This window comes from Siniperca chuatsi, linkage group LG12, assembly GCF_020085105.1.
Source record: "Siniperca chuatsi isolate FFG_IHB_CAS linkage group LG12, ASM2008510v1, whole genome shotgun sequence".
Lineage (NCBI taxonomy): Eukaryota > Metazoa > Chordata > Actinopteri > Centrarchiformes > Sinipercidae > Siniperca > Siniperca chuatsi.
The window spans coordinates 28,765,547-28,788,780 of record NC_058053.1 but is presented as its reverse complement, the minus strand read 5'-3'; the positions used below and the strand labels follow the sequence as shown (position 1 = coordinate 28,788,780).

Below are 23,234 nucleotides of genomic sequence, written 5' to 3'. Positions count from 1 at the left end.
CTTTCTTATCATTCTTTTGGTAACAGAACAAGTAATTGCCCCAAGCTTCATCAAATCCTTGGTAGACATGCAAGAGATATTGGGCTCCTTTGTTCAGATATGTTGCAAAATATCCGGTTCCCTGCCCATCTCTGTGGAATGGCAGAAAGACGGGACCAAAATCTCTAGTGGTGTAAAACACAAACTCATTCAGCAGGACAATTCTGTGTCCATCGAAATCGAACAGCTAGAGAGATCTGACGCAGGATCCTACTGTTGCAAACTGACCAATGCAGCAGGAAGTTGTGAATGCAGTGGATCCCTCATGGTTAAAGGTCAGGCAGTGCTCTTCAACATGATTAGTCATGTAATCCTAAACCAAAGGTGAGTACCTCTTTAACCTGGTCCGTCTTGTTCTCTTCAGAACCTCCCAGCTTTGTGACGCTGCCTGAGTCCCAGGCGGCTCTACCCAATGCCACTGTACGCTTCAAAGGCACATTTAAGGGAACGCCTCCCTTTATGGTCAAATGGTTCAAGGACGACACAGAGCTCATGACTGGGCCCACTTGTTTCACCGGGCTGGATGGGCTTTCTTGCTTCTTAGAGCTCTATTCAGTGGGTGTCACCCAGAGTGGTGTCTACTCTTGCCAAGTCAGCAACGATGCTGGTTCTGTACGCTGTAGTGCAGACTTGACAGTCAAAGGTTGGATTTGCATCTTTTAAATCAACTCTTGCGTGGCTGTGTTCATCTCACATCTGTATCGCTGGCTAAAACTAGTGATTATCACATTTTCCCAGCTTCGCAGCACTTTCATTGTTATTATTTGGAGCTTTTTCATTGCTGGGGCTTCTCATCAAGAACTGTTCCCTTTGTGTTGCACCTGCATTTTCCACAGCCATCCTGCCTCTGCTGCTAACCCATCTTACGCCAGCTTATGCCCTCAGTTTATCTCATCTTCTCACCTCCTGCCTGTCGTAACAATCTATTTAAGTGCCCCTACATGCTTCCAGCAGCTAACATGTCTGTATTTTGGCTTTCCAGAACCACCTGAAATTGTCCTGAAACTCCCTGCTACTAAGTTTGTGAAGCAGGGTGAGTCACTCCGCCTGGAGTGCAAAGTCAATGGCACAGCCCCTCTGAAAGTGACCTGGTACAAACACGACACCAAGGTCACGGACGGGGGCAACTACAGGACATCATTTGTTGACTCGGTAGCAGTCCTGGAACTGCTCTCCGCCAGCTTTGATGATGATGGAGTTTACACCTGTGAAGCTCAGAATGATGCTGGCAGTGTCAGCTGCAGCACCACACTTTCCGTTAAAGGTCAGCCTCTCACTGACTTCCTAATCATCATTTATTTTTCATGGTCTGACTTTCTGATGCACTGGCTGTTCAGTGTGTTGTTGAGGTTTTAGTCAAAGTTTTGTTGTATTGCTTAAAGCTGGAATACGTTACATTTTTATGAGTCTTTATATATCCATCCGGTATGGTGCAGTATCGTCAATTGCTCAGGCCAGCACCTTTATCTTGGCTCGAGACTCTTTTTTTTTTTTCGTCGGGTTGCCCGTTTTTGGCAGTGCATTTAAAAAACATGTTGGAAACTTTTCTCAAATTCTGACTCAAATAAACAGCTGGATACACAATCTTCCACAACACCTCAGCCATTTTTACTAGTTGTTCCACATTTAATCCACTGTGTTTGTTGTAGTTCCAACACATTTCCACAACTCTGCCATCTTAGCTGTAGTTCCAACATCCTTCCACAACAACTTTGCCATGTCAGCTGTAGATTCAGTGCACTTCCACAACTCCTTCTGGACTGTATCTCCAACATCCTTTCCCCAAAATTCCGCCATTTTACTTTACACAAGTCTTCCTTTTTAGCTGTAGTTCCATCATCCATCCACAACAACTCCGCCATCTCAGCTTAATTGTAGTTCCAACAAATTCCCACAACAACTTTGTCATGTTAGCTGTCGTTCGATCGAACAGTCACAACTTTTTTGCAGGAAATTACACAAGTCTTCCTTTTTAGCTTTAGTTCCTTCATCCTTCCACAACAACTCTGTCATCTCAACTTAGTTCCAACAACCTCCCACAGCAAATTTTGCTTTTTTAGCTGTAATTCCATAAACTTGCCATAATTACTATACCATCTTATCTGTAGTTTAAATTTTCATAAAAATTCCGCCATGTAGGCTATAGTCGCACAAACATTCACAACTCTGCCATCTTGACTGTAGTTCCAACATTCTCACCTTCCACAAAAATTCCACCACCTTAGCTGTAGTTCAAATAAACTTCCTCAACAACTCTGCCATCTTAGCTGTGGGCCTTTTGCCACTGCAGAGTGTGACAACACATGAAATGTTACGGGTTTCAGCTTTAAGCTTTCATCATGGATTCTTTTCCCGTGTATGCCTCTTTAACAGTTTCCTGATCTTTTTGTAGACGCCCCATCTTTTGTCAAAGTACCTCAGCCCATTGAAGGGCTGAAGGGTAAGGACGTGAGTCTGTACTGCGAGATGAGCGGTACAGCTCCGTTCCAGATCACTTGGTTCAAAGACAGGAAACCGCTGATGGAGAGCAGGAAGTATAAGATGGTGAGCGAGGGCAGCTCAGCTACGCTGCATGTCATTGGGATAGAGCCCTCGGATGCCGGCGAATACGAGTGCAAAGTATCAAACAGTGTAGGAAGTGACACCTGCCAGACGTCAATTAAACTCAGAGGTCAGTAGAAATTGCGATAGTCTCAAATGAAAATCATAATTATTAGATTTTCAAATTACTTTGTCACCTTGCTGACTTTCCCTTTTGCGCTGTTTTTCTCCTCTCTTCAGAGCCGCCGTCGTTTGTGAAGAAACTGTCTAACATGACAGTAATACTGGGAGAGGAGGTGACCCTTGTGGCCACTGTTAAAGGTTCTGAACCCATTACTGTGTCCTGGGTTCAAGACAAGGATCACATTCTCAGGGACGGTGACAACAGGAAAATCACCTTTGAGAACAACCAGGTCGCTCTTAAAGTCTTTAAGGCTGATGCAACCACGGCAGGCAAATACACCTGCGAACTCAGAAATGATGCTGGGAGTGTCGAGTGTTTCGCTAACTTGACTGTTCTAGGTTTGTAATCATATAATTCTCTCTTTCTCTTGCAGTTTTTTGTCCATACTTCCCTTGCAGGTTTGATCACAAACATTTTCTGCTCCTTCTCTATTGATTCCAGAACCTGCGAAGATAGTGGATAAGCCTGATGCTCTGAGTGTGACAGCAGGCGATATTGCTGCCCTCGAGGTCAAAGTGTGTGGAACCCCAGAGCTCACACCTAAGTGGTTCAAGGATGGTGTTGAGCTGGCCTCCGGGAGGAAATACAAAATCTCATTTTCTCGGATGATTTCCAGCCTGAACGTGCTGTCTGCTGAGAAAATGGACTCTGGAGAATATACATTTGAGGTTATGAACGAGGTCGGGAAGGACCTGAGTAAAATCAATCTCACTGTCTTAGGTTAGTGTCTTCTTCCCACTTGGAGTTTGATGACTAGGGCTGGGTATTGTTTGAAAATGTTCAAGTAAGTGCCAATATGATACCTAAGATTTGGTACCAATACCAAAACGATTGTCGATGTCTTTTTTTTGGATCCCTTACTTTGAGAAATATAATCATGTTTTTCTACAAAACTTTTTTTAAATTTAACAACAGAAGTGAAAGTTCTCAATTGTTTAATGTTGTATAAACACAAGCAGCCATAAACTATTTGATTAAAGAATGAGTCAACCAGCTTACTAATCTGACCAAACATTCAATGTCAGCTTTCAGTACTTGACAGTTTTTGATTCTTGGTGCAACATCAGAAAGCACTGAGGTTTTATACCCAGCCCTATTATTTGTCCTGATGCACTAGTAACTCCTTGTTTCCCTCCCTAACAGATAAGATCATACCTGCAACATTCTCCAGGAAGTTGAAGGATTGCAACACAGTTGTTGGAAAAGCTGGAGAGATGGAGTGCAAAGTGTCGGGCTCCCCACCTTTTACCATCTCATGGTACCACGATGGGGAGGAGATACAGAGCGGACCAAATTATGAGATTTCATTCAGCGACAATAGCTGCACACTCAAAGTGCCCACACTGAAGCTGTCCGACTCTGGAGTGTATAAATGTAAAGCTGTCAACAAGGCAGGATCCAGTGAAACCACGGCCTCCTTGATTGTAAAAGGTCGGTAACTACAGACAGACAAGGACTGCGTGTTGCACCTGCTTCTTATATTAATTACTTGTTTTATTAACCCTTACAGTCCTAGGCCAGAAATTGAGTTTTTGTGCTGCTTGCATTTGTTTCTCAAAATCTCTTATATGAATGTATTGCACATTTTCTTTTTAGGTTAATCAGGGCTATTTGAAAATGAGGAAACATTTGATGTTGAAGAAGATTTATGGTGGATTATTTCTATGTAGATTTGCCTAGAAATGTTCTGTTAAAAAATGCATTTTATTAGAGTGTCAAATGTGATAGCACATGCCAGAACATTAACACAACTAATCAGGGAAATCTGTGAGGTTTTTGGTGAAACTGGCAACATATATTGGCTTATAGCAGCAGCAATGAAAAAAACATTAAACTACATTTACTCAAAATAACATCTACTCAGAAGTCAAACCGTGCCACTTACCTTTCCGGCTTCATAGGGGCCAAGGTAAACTCTTCTTTGCTTAGTGAATGTTGGATCTATGTAGGTTTGTGTCACATTATTGTGCTTCCATTTTGGCTGGGGATTTAGATCTCAAGTGACCATACTAATTAAATAAAAGTCACATGAAGTAAATGGAAAAATAAAAATTCAACTCTGATTTAAGTATTTACCTTTACATTCCCTTAAATAGTTTAATAGTCAGATTCCACCATGTTTGATTTCTGTTACTGTCTGTTTACACCCAGAACCTCCATCTTTCGTGGTGCCACCACAGCCGGTGGAAGCCATGCCAGGCTCTAACGTGACTATCTCAGCCATGGTGAAAGGCAGCGCCCCCCTCAAACTGAAGTGGTTCAGAGGAACAAAGGAGATCCTGGCCGGACGGGGCTGTGATTTCTCCCTGAAGGATAACCAAGTTATTTTGGAGCTTTTTAACGTGGACAGATCTCATGCTGGAGAGTACACCTGTCAGATCATTAATGACGCAGGAAAGGAAAGCTGCCCAGTTAATCTCTCTGTCAAAGGTCAGTCTGACATGAAGCTATATTTTTCCTTTTTTATCCCCTAATTTAAGTAAAGCATCTGTTTTTGCACCTTTATGTAGATCCACAAACTATAGTTAGCTCTCTCAGTGGAGCATCTAGTGACCTGAACACAAAGTCAGATCCACACAACACTTGATATATGTTTACGCCTGCTAAAGAACTATTTAGATACTTAACCTAAGAAAAGTAAAATTACAGTATTAAGTATTACAAGCTAAATGTATTTAAAGTATAAAAAAAGGTATTTATTTTGCAGCAGAATGTTTCCTGTTGGTGATATTTTATTACATATTATATAATTGCATTTTATTGATCCATTACAGTGTAGCTGGTGGAATAGGAGCGAATTTAAAATACTTTATATACTGTTGGGTAGTTAAATCTATAACAATGCCTCATATTTCAGAAGCTGATTAGATGGGTATGGTGGGTATGGTCAGTAAATAGTACAATATTTCACTTAAATGTAGTAAGACGGTCTAGTCCCTCATTCGTCCAGGAGTGTTCTATTGTAGAAAGGGTTTCAGTCGTAGTCATCTGGACACTGTTTTCAGAATCAAGACGTTTCGGCTCCCATCCGGAAGTCATTCTCAATTGTGAAAAAATGGGACGGGAACTAGAAATTTAAGCTACTCTGTGTTACATAAGCCCCGCCCTCAGGGAGGAGTCTACCTGAGTATCTGTTAATAGCTAGTTTCACCTGAAACTGACCTAATAGTTTCCAAGATGGCCCAGTAATCAGTAATCAGGCCTATTGTTTTCTGGCTGCATCTACTTCATCACTGTTAAGTGCCTGATTAGCAAAGGCTGCCCTCAGGTAGACTCCTTCCTGAGGGCAGGGCTTATGTAACTCAGAGTAGCTTAAATTTCCAGTTCCCGTCCCATTTTTTCACAATTGAGAATGACTTCCGGATGGGAGTCGAAACGTCTTGATTCTGAAAACAGTGTCCAGATGACTACGACTGAAACCTTTTCTACCTTAAATGTAGTAGATCAAAAGTATAAAGTAGCATTAATTTTAAATACTCAAGTACAAGTACTTCAAAATTAAACCTCTGAACTGAGTAACTGGTATAATGTACTGCTACACACAGCAACGAATACTGCATTCTGATTGGCTTTCAGAAAAACTCTGAAAAAGATGGGGCAGAAAGAGTAAATCCCAGTCAGTGCGTGAGTCACTGACTGGTCCTGGATCAGCGCTAATCACTGGAAAGTGGTCATTGTATAAGAGTGATAATCACACAGTGTGAGGGAAACAATGGCTTGATTGGTACCAACCTAAGATTTGTCTTATCTGACTCTGTGTTTTTCTTGTGCTCGATGTCCTCGTTGTAATGTAAACTCAACATTGTGTCACTCAGAGCCGGCAGCCTTCTCTAAGAAGCTGAAGGACGTGTCAGTTGAAAAGGGCAAACCATTAACGCTGGAGTGTACGTACACTGGAACTCCTAAAATCACAGTGAACTGGTACAAAGACGGCCAGCAGATCTTTGCTTCTTACAAATACAACATCACCACGACCGAAAGCTCCTGCATCCTTGAGTGTCTCAGCACTGACGACAAGGAGGCCGCAGGAAAATACTCCTGCGAAGTCTCCAACGACGCCGGAAAGGACACGTGTGAAGCACATGTGTCCATCCTTGGTTAGTTCGACTTTTCTTGGCTGATAATCATTGAACTGATTCTGATTTTTAAAAGGTCAGCTCAGATTTGAGAGATTTTACGGTTTTTAAAACTGAAAACAAACTCATGGATACCTTTTGAATGTCTCTGCATGTACATTAAACTTCTGTCATTAGCCTAGCTTAGCTCAATTACTGTATCCCTATGTGATCAGTAGCAGCTTCGAAACATCTCCAGACATGACGGTCCGTCTAACTAAAGTACAAGTTGTAATTTATGGATTTCTGAAGTTGCTATTAACAGAGAAATTACATAAAATCAAAACATCTGGTTCACTTCAATCTAACACTGATTCTATGATTATCCAGTCACTGAGCTGAACTGAGCTTAGCCCCATTTTAGACTCTCAGATACTCCCACTGAAAGTGTAGGGAGGCGGCTGTGCGCTGCTTGTCCAAGTATGTTTTTGAGTGCGTTGTGTCTTCGCTGCCTAGGGTTTTATATCCATCCAACACACACACACACATATTGTATATATCTATATATACACACACATTACGGTTAACAGTGTAGTCCTCTAATAAACACAATGCATAACTTTTCTTGGATATTTAATGAAGCTAAAATTGTAAAACTGTAATAAAATCACAAACTGCAAACAGATATCAGACTCAAAGTAATGCACACTATACTGACGGCATGTAGGCCTCCAACAGAAACAGAACACGCTGAGTCACACAGCAGTGCTAACTGTGGCAGTGTGGTGCACAAAAATCATTCGGTTTTAAATGCACTCAAACAAAAGGAAGAACATTTATTGTATTTTTAGGCCCATTTTGCACAATTCAAACAAAAGAACAATAGAAACTCTTTTCTGATGTGCATTTATAAATAAAAGCACACACAATCAATGTGGCTGTACCCAAACATGCAGCTAGAATTTAAAAAGTATATTATACACACGAGTTAGTAACCTGCTGTGACAGTAACCTGGGTGACAGTCTGTGCAGTACCTGCTTTGACCAGCAGGCAGCAGGCGTTACACAGATTTTTTGTGTTTGTGACTGCAGAGCCGCCGTACTTCATCGAGTCCCTGGAGCCCATGGAGGTGACGTCAGGAGACGCCGTGTGTCTGAAGTGTCAGGTGGCGGGCACACCTGAGATCAAGGTGTCCTGGTTCAAGGCCGACGGCAAAGTCAGGTCCAGCCCCACCTGCAGGTTAGAGTACTCGAAGGGTGTCGCCTGTCTGAAGCTCAGCAAAGCCACCAAGGCAGACATCGGAGAGTACACCTGCAAGGCGGAGAACAGGATAGGCTCCGCCTCCTCCACCTGCAGACTCACTGTGCTAGGTGAACACCTGGTTTTCCTCCTCAACAAAAACTACTGCATTGACGTCTGTTTCATTTAAATGTTCATGTGTGTCTCCCAAATGTCTACTTTCTAAATACACTGAGCATGTCTTATTTATAGTAATATAACTTTATTCATATTTCATGGAGAGACAAGCTGAAAGTGCTGACACAGTATGTTTGTAGAACAATAAAACTAATTTAAAGACATTCTCTCCATTACAAGTGAATTGCAAATGTTACTTAAGTAAAAGTAAGTATTACTAGCAAAATGTACTTTAAGTATTGAAAGTACTCAACGCAGAAAAATGACTTGTACTGTAATGCAGCATTTTACTGTTGTAGTTGAGGTGGAGCTCACTAACTGTTTTATATACTGTAAAATAAACTGTAATAAAATCTTCATTTGTCAGATAAACAGAGCAGAGTAGAAATACAAAGTAGCAGAAAATGGAAATACTCAAGTGAAGTACAAGTACCTCAAAGTTGTACTTAAGTGCAGAACTTGAGTAAATGTACTTTCTGGTTACTATAAATATCTTTTCTTCCAAAATCCTTCCACTCACTGTCACGTCTTTCCCGTCTCCAGAGGCCAAAACGCCGCCGTCCTTCCCCAAGAAAATCACCAGCCTGCAGCAGACGGAGGGTCAGCCGGTCAGGTTCGAGTGCCGCGTCGCCGGCTCGTCGCCCATCGACGTGTCGTGGCTGAAAGACGGCGAGCCTCTGCGTCAGGGAGACGAGTTCTCCATGCTGTACGACGACAACACGGCCGTGCTGCAGATCGGCCGCGGCGAGATGAGGCACTCTGGGGAGTACACCTGCGTGGCCACCAACAGCGTGGGCTCGGCCTCCTGCAGAGCCAAGCTCACTCTGCAAGGTCTGTGCAGCCTGCCATGACATAAACAGCATGATGTGTTAGGGTCAAAAAGATTCTTCTGTGTAGTTTGAGACACTGAAGCAGAATTTCTCAACCTTCTCTGGCATGTGACCCTGTTTTTCAGGTCCCAAAATGACCTTCATGTCACTTTACTTCATTTTACCCGGTGGGCTTTTGGCAGGGTGTCGTCAACATCACACTTAGACCTAACAAAGCAGCGAAGCTGAGAAAAGATAGAAAGGTTGCTTTTATCCCTCCGTTGATTATATCAGCCAAAACAGTCCGTGCTATAGAACCAACATGATATCTAAAAACTGCAGATACACTTTGCCTTCACGGAGTGATCCGCCAACAAAATGTGTTCTCTCAGCTTTCTGCTCCAGTTCAACTCGTTTGTTTAAGAAAATGTCCACAGCTTATAGGAATTAAATGTATCTCTGTTTTGCTATGTGTGTGTCTGTCTGTCTTCTATTAATATGTAATGAATTAATTTACAATTCAATACATTTAAATATGTGATTTAAATGTAGCTGAAACACCAGAGTCAGAAGCTGAGAGGGCAGCTGCTGATATCTGCTAAGCTAGTTAGCTTTAGCCCTCCCAGCTAGTTATGTGGAACTGAATTACCAAGATGTCAGTTCATCTAAATGGACAGATGGATGAACAGCTAGGGAAGATCCGTAGGCAAGTTTAGTTTAGTGTTAGCTAACGACACTGTTCTCTCTGTGACGGAGTGCAGAAAGTGAGTCCAGGTGTTTCTAAGTTCGATTATAGACTTGTGGCATATTGTTAATATCGTAAAACAGGCGTAAACAGCAGGAAGAGACCTGCTGTTGGTTGGATCATCAGAGCAACTGTGTTAGAAAATATCTGGTTCTTTGATAAAGAGTCAAAGTTACACAAAAAGAACTGAAGGAGAGAAGTCAACTACGACTCCCAGGGTGCACTTCGCTAACAAACATCACATTCTCATGTTAAAGCTTAGGATTACTTTATTAAACATTCAGCAGTTAAATTTAATTCACTGTCTGATTCTGGACCAGTTTTGGACGAACTCAGTAACCATGGCAACATGTTTAAGCATCCTGAATTCACCACACCTCTGACTGGGTTCTTCTCCATAGCAACAGCAGCCGAGGCTCATGGGTATTGCGGTATTTAGAGCCGTCCACCTAATTGACCAAATGAAAACCTGAATTCTCAGAAACAAAGTGTAAATAATCAGAGTGCCGGTCAGAACATAAAGCTGCAGGTGGCTCGTCCGCGACAGTCCTGAGTTTCTGAGTTCAGTAACACTTCCAGGGGTTAATACCAGCTTAGGAATCTCCTGAACTCCTGAACTGAACCCATGTGGGGTCCCGACCCTGAGGTTGAGAAACTCCCAGCTCGGTTTCTTGTGACAGTGAGAGTGTTGTGATGTGTTTGGTGCCGTTAATGGTGGTAGCAGAGCTTCTGTCAGACAGTTTGGAGCCCGAACGGCTGAAATATTTCCATCTAAAGATTTGTTGTTGTTGTTTTATCTTCCTCCCGCTCTTTCACGGACCCTGCAGAACCACGATACCCTCCGGTCTTTGACAGGAAGTTGTCGCCACAGGAGGTGACGGTGGGTGACAGCATTGAGCTGGAGTGTCACATGACCGGCTCTGCCCCCATTAAAGTCACATGGTCCAAAGACCATAAAGATATTCGCACCGGGGGGAATTATAAGATCAGCTGTGTGGATGACACGCCCCACCTGACCATTCTGAAGGCAGATAAGGCCGACACGGGGAGGTACTTCTGCCATGCCTCTAACGACATGGGCAAGGACTCTTGTTCCTCTGATATCACAGTCAAAGGTATTTGAACCCGGGCCACACTCAGGCCATCTCGGCCCTCTCTTCTGAAACACTCAGGCCCCTTTTGAGGGCGTTTCTTTGTGTGAGAACAACAAACTCCCTCTCCTCACGCCACTTTCCTCTCTTGTTTTCAGAGCGTAAAAACCCTCCGGTGTTCACCAAAAAGCCCTCGGAGAACATGGAGGACACGGAGGGCAAACTGGTGAAGATCGAGGGCCGAGTCTCTGGCTCGCAGCCCATGTCTGTCAGCTGGTTCAAAGACAGCGCAGAGATCCACAGCTCCGACAAATACGACATCAGCTTTAAGAGTAACGTGGCCGTGCTGTGCATTAAGAGCAGTCGGGTGACGGACAGCGGCAGGTACTCCTGCCAGGCCTCCAACGAAGCTGGAAGAGCCTCCTGCGACGTCACTGTGGGCATCTCAGGTGGGTTTACACCAATCAGCTGATCACGTATTCACTGCAGTGCTGAAACAAGTAGTCACTTAATTGATTTGTCAAAATGATTCATTTGAGTGTTTCAGCAAGAGTTTCTGCTTTTCTGTGTTTGGTATCGCAGTAAAGTGAATATGTGTGGCTTTGAGGCTCTGGACGTCCTTTCGCTCATTTTATACACAACAGTTAATCGCAGCTCTGACAACCTGCATGTCACGGATCTAATAATTACAAGAAAAAGATCTTCATCTCGTCATTATGAGATACAGAATAGTAAATATGTTATAGGTATTTTGTAATTATAAGCTGCTAAGACATAATTACAACATATGGATCCTGTAATTAAAAAACTGTAATTACGAGACTGAATACTTTAGATCTTTTTAAGATTCGAAGTAATAATTACTTTTTTTTCTTTACATAAATTTACCAAAACGTCGGTTGTAAATATTAAAGAACTGATCATGACTGATCTGCTGTATTTTGTGTGCACTGACTGTAATCACTGGTTTAGATATTTGCTTGTGAAAGCTCCTGGACCGCCCTCATCACTGACACCAGCACAGTCTGCTGACGTGAAACTGTAATATCTCTCCTGCAGAGGCCAAGAAGCCTCCGGTGTTCGACGTCCCTCTCAAACCGGTGACTGTGGACGAGGGCGAGAAGCTGAGTCTCAGGTGTCACGTCTGCGGGTCTCCTCCTCTGAAGATCCAGTGGATGAAGGACAGGAAGGACCTGACGTCCACCGGGAGCACTAGGATCAGCTTCTCTGACGGGACGGCCTGTCTGGAGATCAGCCCGGCCTCCAGGCACGACGCCGGCGATTACCTCTGCAAGGCCACCAACGACGCCGGCAGCGAGTTCTGCAAGGCCAAAGTCAGCGTCAGAGGTAAAACCTGTGGAAACAAAGTGCATCAGTACTTCGATTCTTCGTGGTCATATCTGTTCAGATCAAAGCACTTCACTATTTTTAAAGATCAACTTTTATCCCTACATCATAATATGTCAGTTTCTCAGTTGTTCTGATTACAGGCTGCTGATTCCTGAAGTGTTTTTGAGTGTGTGGTGAACTAAAGAGTTGTTGTTAAAAATGGCACTCAGACTAAAGTCACGGGTGTGTGGTGTCCAGAGGGAAACACTGAGCCGCCCACTGCGCTGTCAGGTTTTCCACTTGATTCAAGATGTTGGTGCCTGGTGTCAAACAGCTCCATCTGGTGGACACTGTGACTCCTGAAATGTTTGTGTAAAGGAGTGGAACAGTGATCACCAATCAAATCTGATGCGTTCAGATGCGTCAGTGTTTAACTTGATTTAACTTTTACTGTTAACACCGTGATGATCTGGACTGCAGCCTGCTGTGTTGTTGTTCTCTTCACCTTCAGCTGCAAACTGAGTCTTTGTTGCCATGTTGCACCTTGTCGTTGTGTTGCAGAGAAACCAGGAGCAGCTCCGGCTCCTGCTGAGGCTCCAGCAGCCGCTCCGACCAAAAAACTGGAAAACCTGTTCTTCATCGAGGAGCCCAAAACTGCACACGCCACTGAGAGTGAGACGCACCACATGTACACTACATGTACACAGAAACAGGAGTCAGATAATTCCTTTAGCTTTTGTATCTGTTTTTTAAAATAAATGCTGTATAATATAAATCAAGGTTCTTCTTCTTTTATTTATTTATTATTAATATTATTAATATTAATATTATTATACTATAAATCTTCATATCTAACTCTCTGCCGGAAAGTGAACTCACAAAGTCTCACATGTAGGAAACATCTGTAGCACCGTCCTTTCTAAAACAATCAGCTCTGTAAACAGGAAGTCACTGCAGCATCACGAGCTAACAGAATTACAGATGTCTGCCTGTGGGACAGAGACTGCTTGCTGTGGATTTATTTACTTACAATTCAAATCACATTTTCTTATTTAATGAATTCAGGTTCATGGGGAAGATATTCTATTATTTAGTTGGAAGCTAAACGTCTAGATAATGTATGAAGAGTAGAAAACTATTGAAAGCAGAAAACGACAACTTCCGACACACAGATATGTTTGTGACATAACAGATGCAGATGGCACCTCTGCGATATAAAGTCAGACAAACACATTTCAGCTGTTGCCCTGAAAGTAAATGTGGAAGTCACAATCAGACTCTGTACCTTTGTACTGTTGTCCTAACTCGCCGCCTGCTGTTCCACAGAGGGCATCGCCACCTTCATCGCCAAAGTGGGCGGAGACCCCATCCCCAGCGTGAAGTGGATGAAGGGGAAGTGGAGGCAGATCACGCACGGCGGCCGGATCTCCATCGAGCAGAAAGGCCAGGAGGCCAAACTGGAGATCAGAGAGGTGACCAAGTCGGACTCGGGTCAGTACAGGTGTGTCGCCTCCAACAAGCACGGAGAGATCGAGAGCAGCGCCGACATGCACGTGGACGAAAAGAAAGAGGCGGCGGTGCTCGAGGGAGACCTCCGCGCCAAACTGAAGAAGTGAGTTTATCTGAGAACGTAATCTTTAATCCATCTGCACTTTTGTATTTTGGCTAAATTTACATTTTAATCTGCTGGACCCTCCGGTGTCTCCATCTTTACAAACTCATGTTGGCTCCTTTGTCTTGTTCTCAGGACGCCATCGAAGCAGAAGAGTCCACAGGAGGAGAAGGACATCGACATTGTTGAGCTTCTGAGGAACGTGGACCCCAAAGAGTACGAGAAGTACGCCCGAATGTACGGAATCACAGACTACCGAGGCCTGCTGCAGGCCATCGAGCAGCTGAAGAAGGAGAAAGCTGAAGAAAGTGGAAGACCGGTAACGCTCTGCACAGTCAGCTCGTCTCGTGTGTCTGCGTCTGCAGACGTCGTGCTGAATAATGTGGTTGTTGTTGACAGGAACTGGAACGTGGAGACAGAGAGTCCGATGAGGACATGGCCCGGCTGGTGGCCGACCTGCAGAAGAGGATGGAGCGGACAGAGGTCAGGACACGTTTACTGACTGCTGGAAAACCAAAGCTTTATTGTTACACCAAACACTTCAAACTATAACGCACAATTCATCTTTTTATCAGACTGATGAGAGTTTATCTGTAAACTGATCTCTAGCCAGTCAGACTCAGTGGGTTGCCAGAGTTTCACAAAATGCACCAACATTTAAAAACTCTTAAAGACTTGAGGGTGAACATTCAGCCTCGACCTTGGGAGGAGCAGCTTGACATTAGCTCATTCTGCAGCTGTGTGAAGTTCTCCACTCGAGTCTGTTCAGGTGTCAACACATGACCTAAATATGAAACTTTGCTGATAAAAGCTGTGAGATGCGGTTCAAAGCGGTGTGTCCACTCAGTGATGTGGTGTTCACAACTTCAAAAGTGTCGTTTTCTAACAGCAAGTTAAAAACCTTAAAGCCCCTGACAGTCAGATAGCTTCGTTGTCAACTTTTTTCTTGTACTTCATCGGGTATAAATGCAGAAAACACAACTTTATTATTTATTTATTAACAGCGTCTGTTTTTGGCAAAGGCCGGTGCAGAGAGATCTGGGCGGCAGTCGAAGGCAGGGGCTTCGGCGACCAGATCTCCGGACACAGAAACTGGCTCTAGGGACATGGAATGTCACTTCGCTGGGGGGGAAGGAGCCTGAGCTTGTGCGGGAGGTTGAGCGTTACCGGCTAGATATAGTCGGCCTCGCCTCCATGCACAGCCTGGGCTCTGGAACCCGTCTCCTCGAGAGGGGCTGGACGCTCCATTTCTCTGGCGTTGCCGGCGGGGAGAGGCGGCGGGCTGGTGTGGGCCTGCTCATAGCCCCACAGCTCAGCCGTCACGTGTTGGAGTTTACCCCAGTGAACGAGAGGGTCGCGTCCCTCCGCCTCCGGGTGGGGACAGGTCTCTCACTGTTGTGGCGGCCTCACGGGCCGAACAGCAGTGCAGAGTACCAGGCCTTCTTGGAGTCCCTGGGAGGGGTACTAGACAGTGCACCACCCGGGACTCCGTTGTTCTACTGGGGACTTCAACGCCCACGTGGGCAACGACAGTGACACCTGGAGAGGGGTAATCGGAAGGAACGGCCCCTGATCTGAACCCGAGCGGTGTTCAGTTGTTGGACTTCTGTGCTAGTTACAGTTTGTCCATAACTAACACCATGTTCAAGCACAAGGGTGTCCATCAGTGCACGTGGCACCAGGACACCCTAGGCCGGAGGTCGATGATCGACTTTGTTGTCGTATCATCTGACCTCCGCCGCGTGTCTTGGACACTCGGGTGAAGAGAGGGGCGGAGCTGTCAACCGATCACCACCTGGTGGTGAGTTGGATCCGCTGGCGGGGAGGAAGCCGGACAGACTTGGCAGGCCCAAGCGTATCGTGAGGCTCTGCTGGGAACGTCTGGCGGAGCCCTCTGTCAGCAGGGTCTACAACTCACACCTCCGGGAGAGCTTCTCCCAGATCCCGGGAGGTTGGGGACATTGAGTCCGAGTGGACCATGTTTTCCACCTCCATTGTCGATGCGCGGCTCGTAGCTGTGGTCGCAAGGTTTCTGGTGCCTGTCGCGCGGCAATCCCCGAACACGGTGGTGGATGCCGGAAGTAAGGGATGCCGTCAGGCTGAAGAAGGAGTCCTATCGGGCCTTGTTGGCTCGTGGGACTCCCGAGGCAGCTGACAGGTACCGGCAGGCTAAGCGTGCTGCAGCCCGTGCGGTCACAGAGGCAAAAACTCAGGACTGGGAGAGGTTCGGAGAGGCCATGGAGGAGGACTATCGGTCGGCCTCAAAGAAATTCTGGCAAACCGTCCGGCGGCTCAGGAGGGGGAAGCAGTTCTTCACCAACACCTTGTACGGTGCGGGTGGAGAGCTGTTGACCTCGACTGGGGATGTTGTCGGACGGTGGAAGGAATACTTTGAGGATCTCCTCAATCCCGCTGTCACGCCTTCCGAAGAGGAAGCTGGAGGCTGGGGACTCGGAGGCGGACTCATCCATCACCCTGGCCGAAGTCACTGAGGTTGTTGGCAAGCTCCTTGGTGGCAAGGCTTCGGGGTGGATGAGATCCGTCCTGAGTATCTTAAGTCTCTGGATGTTGTGGGACTGTCTTGGCTGACACGTCTCTGCAACATCGCGTGGCGGTCTGGGACAGTGCCTCTGGACTGGCAGACCGGGGTGGTGGTCCCTCTGTATAAGAAGGGGACCGGAGGGTGTGTTCCAATCACAGAGGGATCACACTTCTCAGCCTCCCGGTAAGGTCTATTCCAGGGTACTGGAGAGGAGAATTCGTCCGATAGTCGAACCTCGGATTCAGGAGGAGCAGAGTGGTTTTCGTCCCGGTCGTGGAACACTGGACCAGCTCTATACTCTCCATCGGGTGCTCGAGGGTTCATGGGAGTTTGCCCAACCAGTCCACATGTGCTTTGTGGATCTGGAGAAGGCATTCGACCGTGTGCCCCGGGCGCTTTGTGGGGAGTGCTCTGGGAGTATGGGGTCCGGGGCCCTTTGCTAAGGGCTGTCCGGTCCCTGTATAACCGGAGCAGGAGCTGTGTTCGCATTGCCGGCAGTAAGTCAGACCTGTTCCCGGTGCATGTTGGACTCCGCCAGGGCTGCCCTTTGTCACCGGTTCTGTTCATAATTTATATGGACAGAATTTCTAGGCGCAGTCAGGGGCGGAGGGTGTCCGGTTTGGGAACCACAGGATCTCATCTCTGCTGTTTGCAGATGATGTCGTTCTGATGGCTTCTTCAAACCAGGACCTGCAGCATGCACTGGGACGGTTTGCAGCCGAGTGTGAAGCAGCTGGGATGAGAATCAGCTCTTCCAAATCTGAGGCCATGGTTCTTGACCGGAAAAAGGTGGTTTGCTCTCTTCGCGTGGGTGGGGAGTCCTTGCCCCAAGTGGAGGAGTTTAAGTATCTCGGGGTCTTGTTCACGAGTGAGGGACGGATGGAGCGTGAGATTGACAGGCGGATCGGTGCAGCGCCTGCAGTGATGCGGGCGCTGTATCGGACCGTTGTGGTAAAGAAGGAGCTGAGTCGAAAGACAAAGCTCTCGATTTACGGTCAATCTACGCCCTGCCCTCACCTATGGTCATGAGCTTTGGGTAGTGACCGAAAGGACAAGATCGCGGATACAAGCGGCCGAAATGGGCTTCCTCCGCCGAGTGGCTGGGCGCCCCTTAGAGATAGGGTGAGGAGCTCAGTCACACGGGGAGCTCGAGTAGAGCCGCTGCTCCTCCACGTCGAGAGGAGCCAGCTGAGGTGGCTAGGGCATCTGATCCGGATGCCTCCTGGACGCCTCCCTCGGGAGGTGTTCTGGGCATGTCCCACCGGGAGGCGGCCCCGGGAAGACCCAGGACACGCTGGAGGGACTATGTCTCTCGGCTGGCCTGGGAACGCCTCGATCCCCGGAGGAGCTGGAGGAAGTGTCTGGGGCGAAGGAAGTCTGGGAGTCCCTGCTTAGACTGCTGCCCCCGCGACCCGGCCCCGGATAAGCGGAAGAAGATGGATGGATGGATGGATGGATGGATGGATGGATGGATGGATGTTTTTGGCAAAATATTACCTCCTAAAGCCGAGCGTGTTGTGTTCTCAACTTCTCAACTGAAAATGCAAACTCTCTAAGGTTTATTTGAAAGCAGCATTAAAGGAAAATTGTGGTTTTATTCTATATTTTTCTTAATAACAAGCCCATGGGTTCCTGCTGAAGACGTCAATCTTTAAAAACACCTCACAGATCTACAGTTTCCTGTTTAAAAAGGCTCAGTAGTTTCCTCAAACAGCTGCTCGCTGTAGTTTTTATCAGACCAACAGGAGGAAACAGAGCATCTGTTGGGGACTATTTCCAGCGGCGGATGAATCCACATGTGGTGCTGTAGTGAGTGTTTGGGGCAGCAGGACGGTGTGTGTGGGGCGGAGTCAGAATAAACTACAGTGTGTGTGTTCGTGGTGATGAAGGAACATGTCGCCCAGGGCAACAGAGCGGCTCGCTGATGGGTTTTAATAGTTTCTGGACAACGACGGAGGAAGAAGATCCATCAGCTGTGATTCACAACACTTGTTAGATTCATTCACTGTTGTTTGAGTCTGAACAGGAGACTTGTTGGGATTTGTGTCCTGGTAAAGATGCAGAGTCTGAAATATGGACACAGATTACAACAGCTAACAGTCTGGGGACAATTAAGCAGTTGGTGCTTTGTTTACTTGTTTGTTTTTAAACCAAATGAATGAGTTGATGTTGTTTTTAGCACAATCCCAGAAAGCAGTCAGGCTTATTGTTTCCCTTTGCTGCTTTGACAGATCACCTGGTAAATTTTAAATTTGGAGTTTGCACTTTCAACAGCTTTTTTCTGATTCATTCTATTTAAAACAATAAATATTGTATATACAGTATGATATTAATAAAGGTTACAAACCACCAGAGATAATCATTCTGTTTCTGGAGACTTCAGTTTAAAAAGGTGTTATAAGCACTTCAACAGTGAGAAAATGTTGCTGTTTCTGTCAGTAACTTGGACTTCAGAGAGTTGATTCTCTTGTCGCTCCTGCAGCCTGTCACCGTGGTGAAGGACATCTCCGATCAGTCCGTCTTCACCAATAAGGTGGCGGTGTTTGAGTGCGAGATCAAGATCAACTACCCAGAGATCACCCTGTCCTGGTACAAGGGCACCCAGAAACTGGACACCAACGACAAGTACGACATCAGCATCAGTGGCGACCGCCACCTGCTCAAGATCAAGAAGTGCCAGTCGTCTGACCAAGGCAACTACCGGGTTGTCTGTGGGCCGCACATCTCCAGCGCCAAGCTCACCGTCATGGGTCAGTACTGCTATTGTATACCTGCAGCTGTACAACATCTGTCACATCGTATCAATTATATACCATCATTACAGCTCATTATTGCATTATCTTCTTTGTGTGTTCTGTCTTTCAGAAGCGGAGGTTGAGAAGCATCTGCAGGACACATCTGGTAAGGAAGGCCAGTCGTGTACTCTGTTATGTCAGTTGTCCATCCCTAACGTAGAGGCTCAGTGGTTTAAAAATGGCAAGCAGTTAGAGATGAAGGGCAGGTACACATCCGAGGTGAAACACAAGGTTCAGAAGCTTCTGATCAGAGACCTGAAGCCTGAAGACCAGGGCAGATACACCTGCAGGTACCAGCACCTGGAGTCCTCGGCCGACCTGTGGGTAGAAGGTTTGTACCTGGAAACAATCTTGCAACCTTCTAGACGTGGTGGATGTTCTGCCCGTTTACTAACCTCTTTCGACTCCCCCCATCAAACCCTGAGACTAATGTTGGAGGTTTGGATTTTACCCTCTTTTTTTCTCTTTCTTCTGGGATTTGTCTTCCTCTGTCTTAACATTCTTCACGCCTCTCCTCTCCTGGATTATCTTGCAAAAACGTCCGCTATCATCTCATTCGTTGTCTTCTTACGTCCATCTTGACTCAAATCCATCCTCCCCACAACAGCCCGTCATTATAACCGTCCCATAAACATTCCTCTCATCATCATTTCTAACCATGTGGATGTTGTGTCGATGAAAACTACCATTCAAGTATTGTCATACATTCCCAGTTGTGATGCCAAACACGTTTACCCATTCACGTCTTTATCTGTTTTAGCTGAACAAATTCATTTCACCAAACGCATCCACAACATCGAAGTCAACGAGCGCCAGTCGGCCACCTTTGAGTGTGAGGTGTCCTTCGACAACGCTATCGTTTCATGGTACAAAGACACCTGGGAACTGAGAGAGAGCCCTAAGTACAACTTCAGAAGCGAGGGCCGAAGACATTTCATGGTCATCCAAAATGTGGCCATTGAAGACGAAGGTGTGTAGAACGCCATCGAAAGGCCCGTCACAAAGCCCTACAGATTTTTTTTTTCTCATTGTTTTTATGACTTGAGTGTTAAACGTCTTCATTAATAATCCCGTGTAGGCGTGTACTCAGTGATTGTGAGGTTGGAGCCCAGAGGAGAGGCTAAGAGCACAGCTGAGCTTTATTTGTCTGGCAAAGGTAAAAGTTCCTAGTCAGGCGGCACTTTTTATGCTTCTGTTCAGCTTTTGTCTGTTTTAGCGTTTAACATGTTGTTCACTCTTCCCCTTTTCACAGAAATTGAATTAGCAATGGTGCCCTTCGGTAAGTAGTTTATTTTGTCAATAACTTTCATCTATCAGCAACATTTTAGGAAATCCTCTTGTTCTACGTCTTTATCAGAGTCTTCTTCATCCGTTTCATCTCTGTAGACACATTCAGCCTAGCTTAGCACAGAGACTGGAAGCTGGGTGAAACTGCTAGCCGGTGTACCTACAAAAAACTAGTATAATCAAAGTTATGTTTACAGCTATTCAATGTTATAGAACGTACAAACAGTTTGGATGTACAAAATTATGCTAGCAGTTTGTACTTATCTGATTTTATGATAGCTACAAACTGTTAGCATATCTAACATTATGTTATGTTGTAGTTGACTGAGGTTTCCATGAACAGTGTCCAAGGCAGTTTGTTAGGTCTCATATAGACTAGCTTTAGTCCCATAACATCCTCGATCCTCGGCCAGTCCATGTTATGGTAGCTACAAACAGTTAGCATATTCAGTATTATGCTAGCTGTTTGAAGTTGGCTGATGTTATGGTAGCATTTTGTAGTGAATTGGTGCTATCTATATCTTATACCTTCCAACAGCTCTGAAAAAGGCTGGGAAGCAGGAGGATCTTCCAAAATGTCAAACTGTTCAACTGTTCCTTTAAATAACGAACAGTTTATATCAACTATTAATATTATGTTTTTTTCTAATACTACTGTACATGCAGTCCTTTTCTTAAATAACTGTTGTATTATGATAGTAAAGTTTTGGTATGCACCATATTTCATATTCTGTAGATGTCCCAGACTCCTCAGTTCAGAGGCCTGACGTGCCTTCATCAGTGGCAATTCAAGGTAAGACTGGAATCAGAAGCAGGGTTCAGTTCACTTTGAAATCCATTTATCAGAGAGTTATTCTCAAACGTGAGTTTAGACCAAACCCCCAAAACCCCAAAGTTTTTGTTTCCATAAAGTTTCAAGGAATCAGAAAACTGACTCTGTGAATCTTTATGAATCTCTGGCTAAATTCTTGAATTTAAAGAACTTTAAAGCACTTTGTGGCCAATAAAATTAACAATGTGACCCAAATTTAACATCATAACGTTTTTTGTCTTTTAAAGAATCTGCTGAATTCTATCATTACGAAGAAGAGATTGAACATAGAGGTATTTACTGTGTGTTTTTGTACTTCATCTGCTCACACCCTCCATCCTGACAAGATTTTACCAAAATAAATGAGTTTAACATTAAACTGATTATTATCTTTGTCATATATCTAAATTACAGATTAGATTTAACATTTATGATGTACAAACACTATTAATTAACTTTTTTACTGTTGTAATCCCTCACCTGACTGACAGTCAAATTAATCCATACTTCTCATCATAAATTGAAAACTCTTCTGTCTTTGTTCTTAATAATGGAAACAAAAAACATTTTTGTTTTTAAGAATCAGCTGAATATTCATATCACTATGAAGAAGAGGTGGAGGTTGAGCAGCAAGGTACAACATGTTGTATTTCTTATTTTTTACTCAAACTTCATCCTCTCCATCACCAACCAAACCATCTGAGCAGATCTGGGAAAAACAGAAGATAAAATAATTCTCACAAAATTGAAGCATCACAGGGATTCTGATAATTCTGATCGATTGAAGATTAAACAATAAAAATATAAGGATTAATAAAATTGTGATGAGTGAAAAAAGTGATTTGTTTTCTGAAAATTAGCTTGAAAACTTTGAATCTTAATCTTTGTGGAAAGGAAATTTTGTTCAGTATTTAAATAGGAACTATAAGAAATTTTAAAATTGCAGACTAAATGGTAGTAAGTAATTTTCTAGCACAAAAATAAGAAATGATTCTCTATTAAACGTGGACCAAAGGATAACAAGTACTGCAATTTAAATTCATCTGAAAAAGTAAAATATTAGTAAACAAGTAAGCTGTCTATCCTTACTAATAATGATGAAGTCATTATTAGTACATTAATAGTATAATTAACCCATTTTGGGGTTAATTAAAGCACAATTGTAAGTGTCTCCGAATGGGAGTTTACCCAAATCTGCCTCTAACGTTCATCACATCATCATTGTGTCATCTGACTGATCTCTGCTTTGTAAAAGTTGTTTTTATCGCCAACAAGAAGGCACAAGCAGATTTCAAATGAAAGCCTTTGTCCCGTTGATTTTACATGTTCTTGTTTGTTTGTGTCCGACATTTGAGGATGTGTTCTTTTTTCACTCTTTAACTTTCATCCCATCTTCCATCTTCATCACACACTCACTAACTTCCCGTTGTGTCGCCATTTCACAGTCAAAGTCTTGTCGACCTGGAAAAGTTAACTCAGCGGAGTTTTATCAGGAAATTTAAACTCATAAAATAGTTTATAGCTGTCCAGACTAAAATGTGGGTTTTATAGACCAAGTTTAGATCTGTATTTGGGGTTTAGTTTCTCTTTAAAGATCTGCCTCCTGATTTTGTTAAAGCTCCTAAATGTGAACTATGATTTTGGCTTTTGTTGGCGCTGTAACAAAATCAGGCATAGACGTATAATAAGACAACAGGCCCCTGGGCAAATGACAAACACAGCGGCCTCTGAAGTCGTTTTGCTCTTTGTAGTCATTATGTGTCTCTTTGTGGTCATTTGAATGTCACTTTAAACAGATTCTCTGGCTCTGGTTCCCTTTGACCCTTTGGACCCCTAAGCATGTGACCAGTAGGCCAGTTCTGTAATCAGTGAAATCAGGGAGTGTATTTTTAAAAGTGAAAGTTTAGCCAATTGTTTTAGTCATACCTCAGGAGTGAACTAAAGGTTCTCTGAGATGACAAGATAGTGACTTTGATA

General features: G+C 44.5%; 1 protein-coding gene across 3 annotated transcripts in view; it reads left to right on the top strand.

Moving 5' to 3' along the window:
* The window catches only part of ttn.2 (titin, tandem duplicate 2), a 246,500-nt gene that overhangs the window by 68,328 nt on the left and 154,938 nt on the right, over positions 1-23,234 (top strand). For all 3 annotated transcript variants that reach the window (XM_044216152.1, XM_044216154.1, XM_044216153.1), the window contains exons 62-87: positions 27-314; positions 404-682; positions 1,022-1,303; positions 2,432-2,710; positions 2,821-3,102; positions 3,206-3,484; positions 3,908-4,195; positions 4,916-5,194; positions 6,580-6,861; positions 7,912-8,190; positions 8,780-9,067; positions 10,618-10,905; positions 11,040-11,330; positions 11,941-12,228; positions 12,772-12,882; positions 13,537-13,822; positions 13,958-14,141; positions 14,222-14,305; positions 18,847-19,114; positions 19,230-19,490; positions 19,920-20,129; positions 20,238-20,315; positions 20,412-20,438; positions 21,183-21,239; positions 21,506-21,550; positions 21,838-21,891. In XM_044216152.1, the coding sequence (XP_044072087.1) occupies positions 27-314; positions 404-682; positions 1,022-1,303; positions 2,432-2,710; positions 2,821-3,102; positions 3,206-3,484; positions 3,908-4,195; positions 4,916-5,194; positions 6,580-6,861; positions 7,912-8,190; positions 8,780-9,067; positions 10,618-10,905; positions 11,040-11,330; positions 11,941-12,228; positions 12,772-12,882; positions 13,537-13,822; positions 13,958-14,141; positions 14,222-14,305; positions 18,847-19,114; positions 19,230-19,490; positions 19,920-20,129; positions 20,238-20,315; positions 20,412-20,438; positions 21,183-21,239; positions 21,506-21,550; positions 21,838-21,891 (5,637 nt within the window). The remainder of the gene's footprint in view (positions 1-26; positions 315-403; positions 683-1,021; positions 1,304-2,431; positions 2,711-2,820; positions 3,103-3,205; positions 3,485-3,907; positions 4,196-4,915; positions 5,195-6,579; positions 6,862-7,911; positions 8,191-8,779; positions 9,068-10,617; positions 10,906-11,039; positions 11,331-11,940; positions 12,229-12,771; positions 12,883-13,536; positions 13,823-13,957; positions 14,142-14,221; positions 14,306-18,846; positions 19,115-19,229; positions 19,491-19,919; positions 20,130-20,237; positions 20,316-20,411; positions 20,439-21,182; positions 21,240-21,505; positions 21,551-21,837; positions 21,892-23,234) is intronic.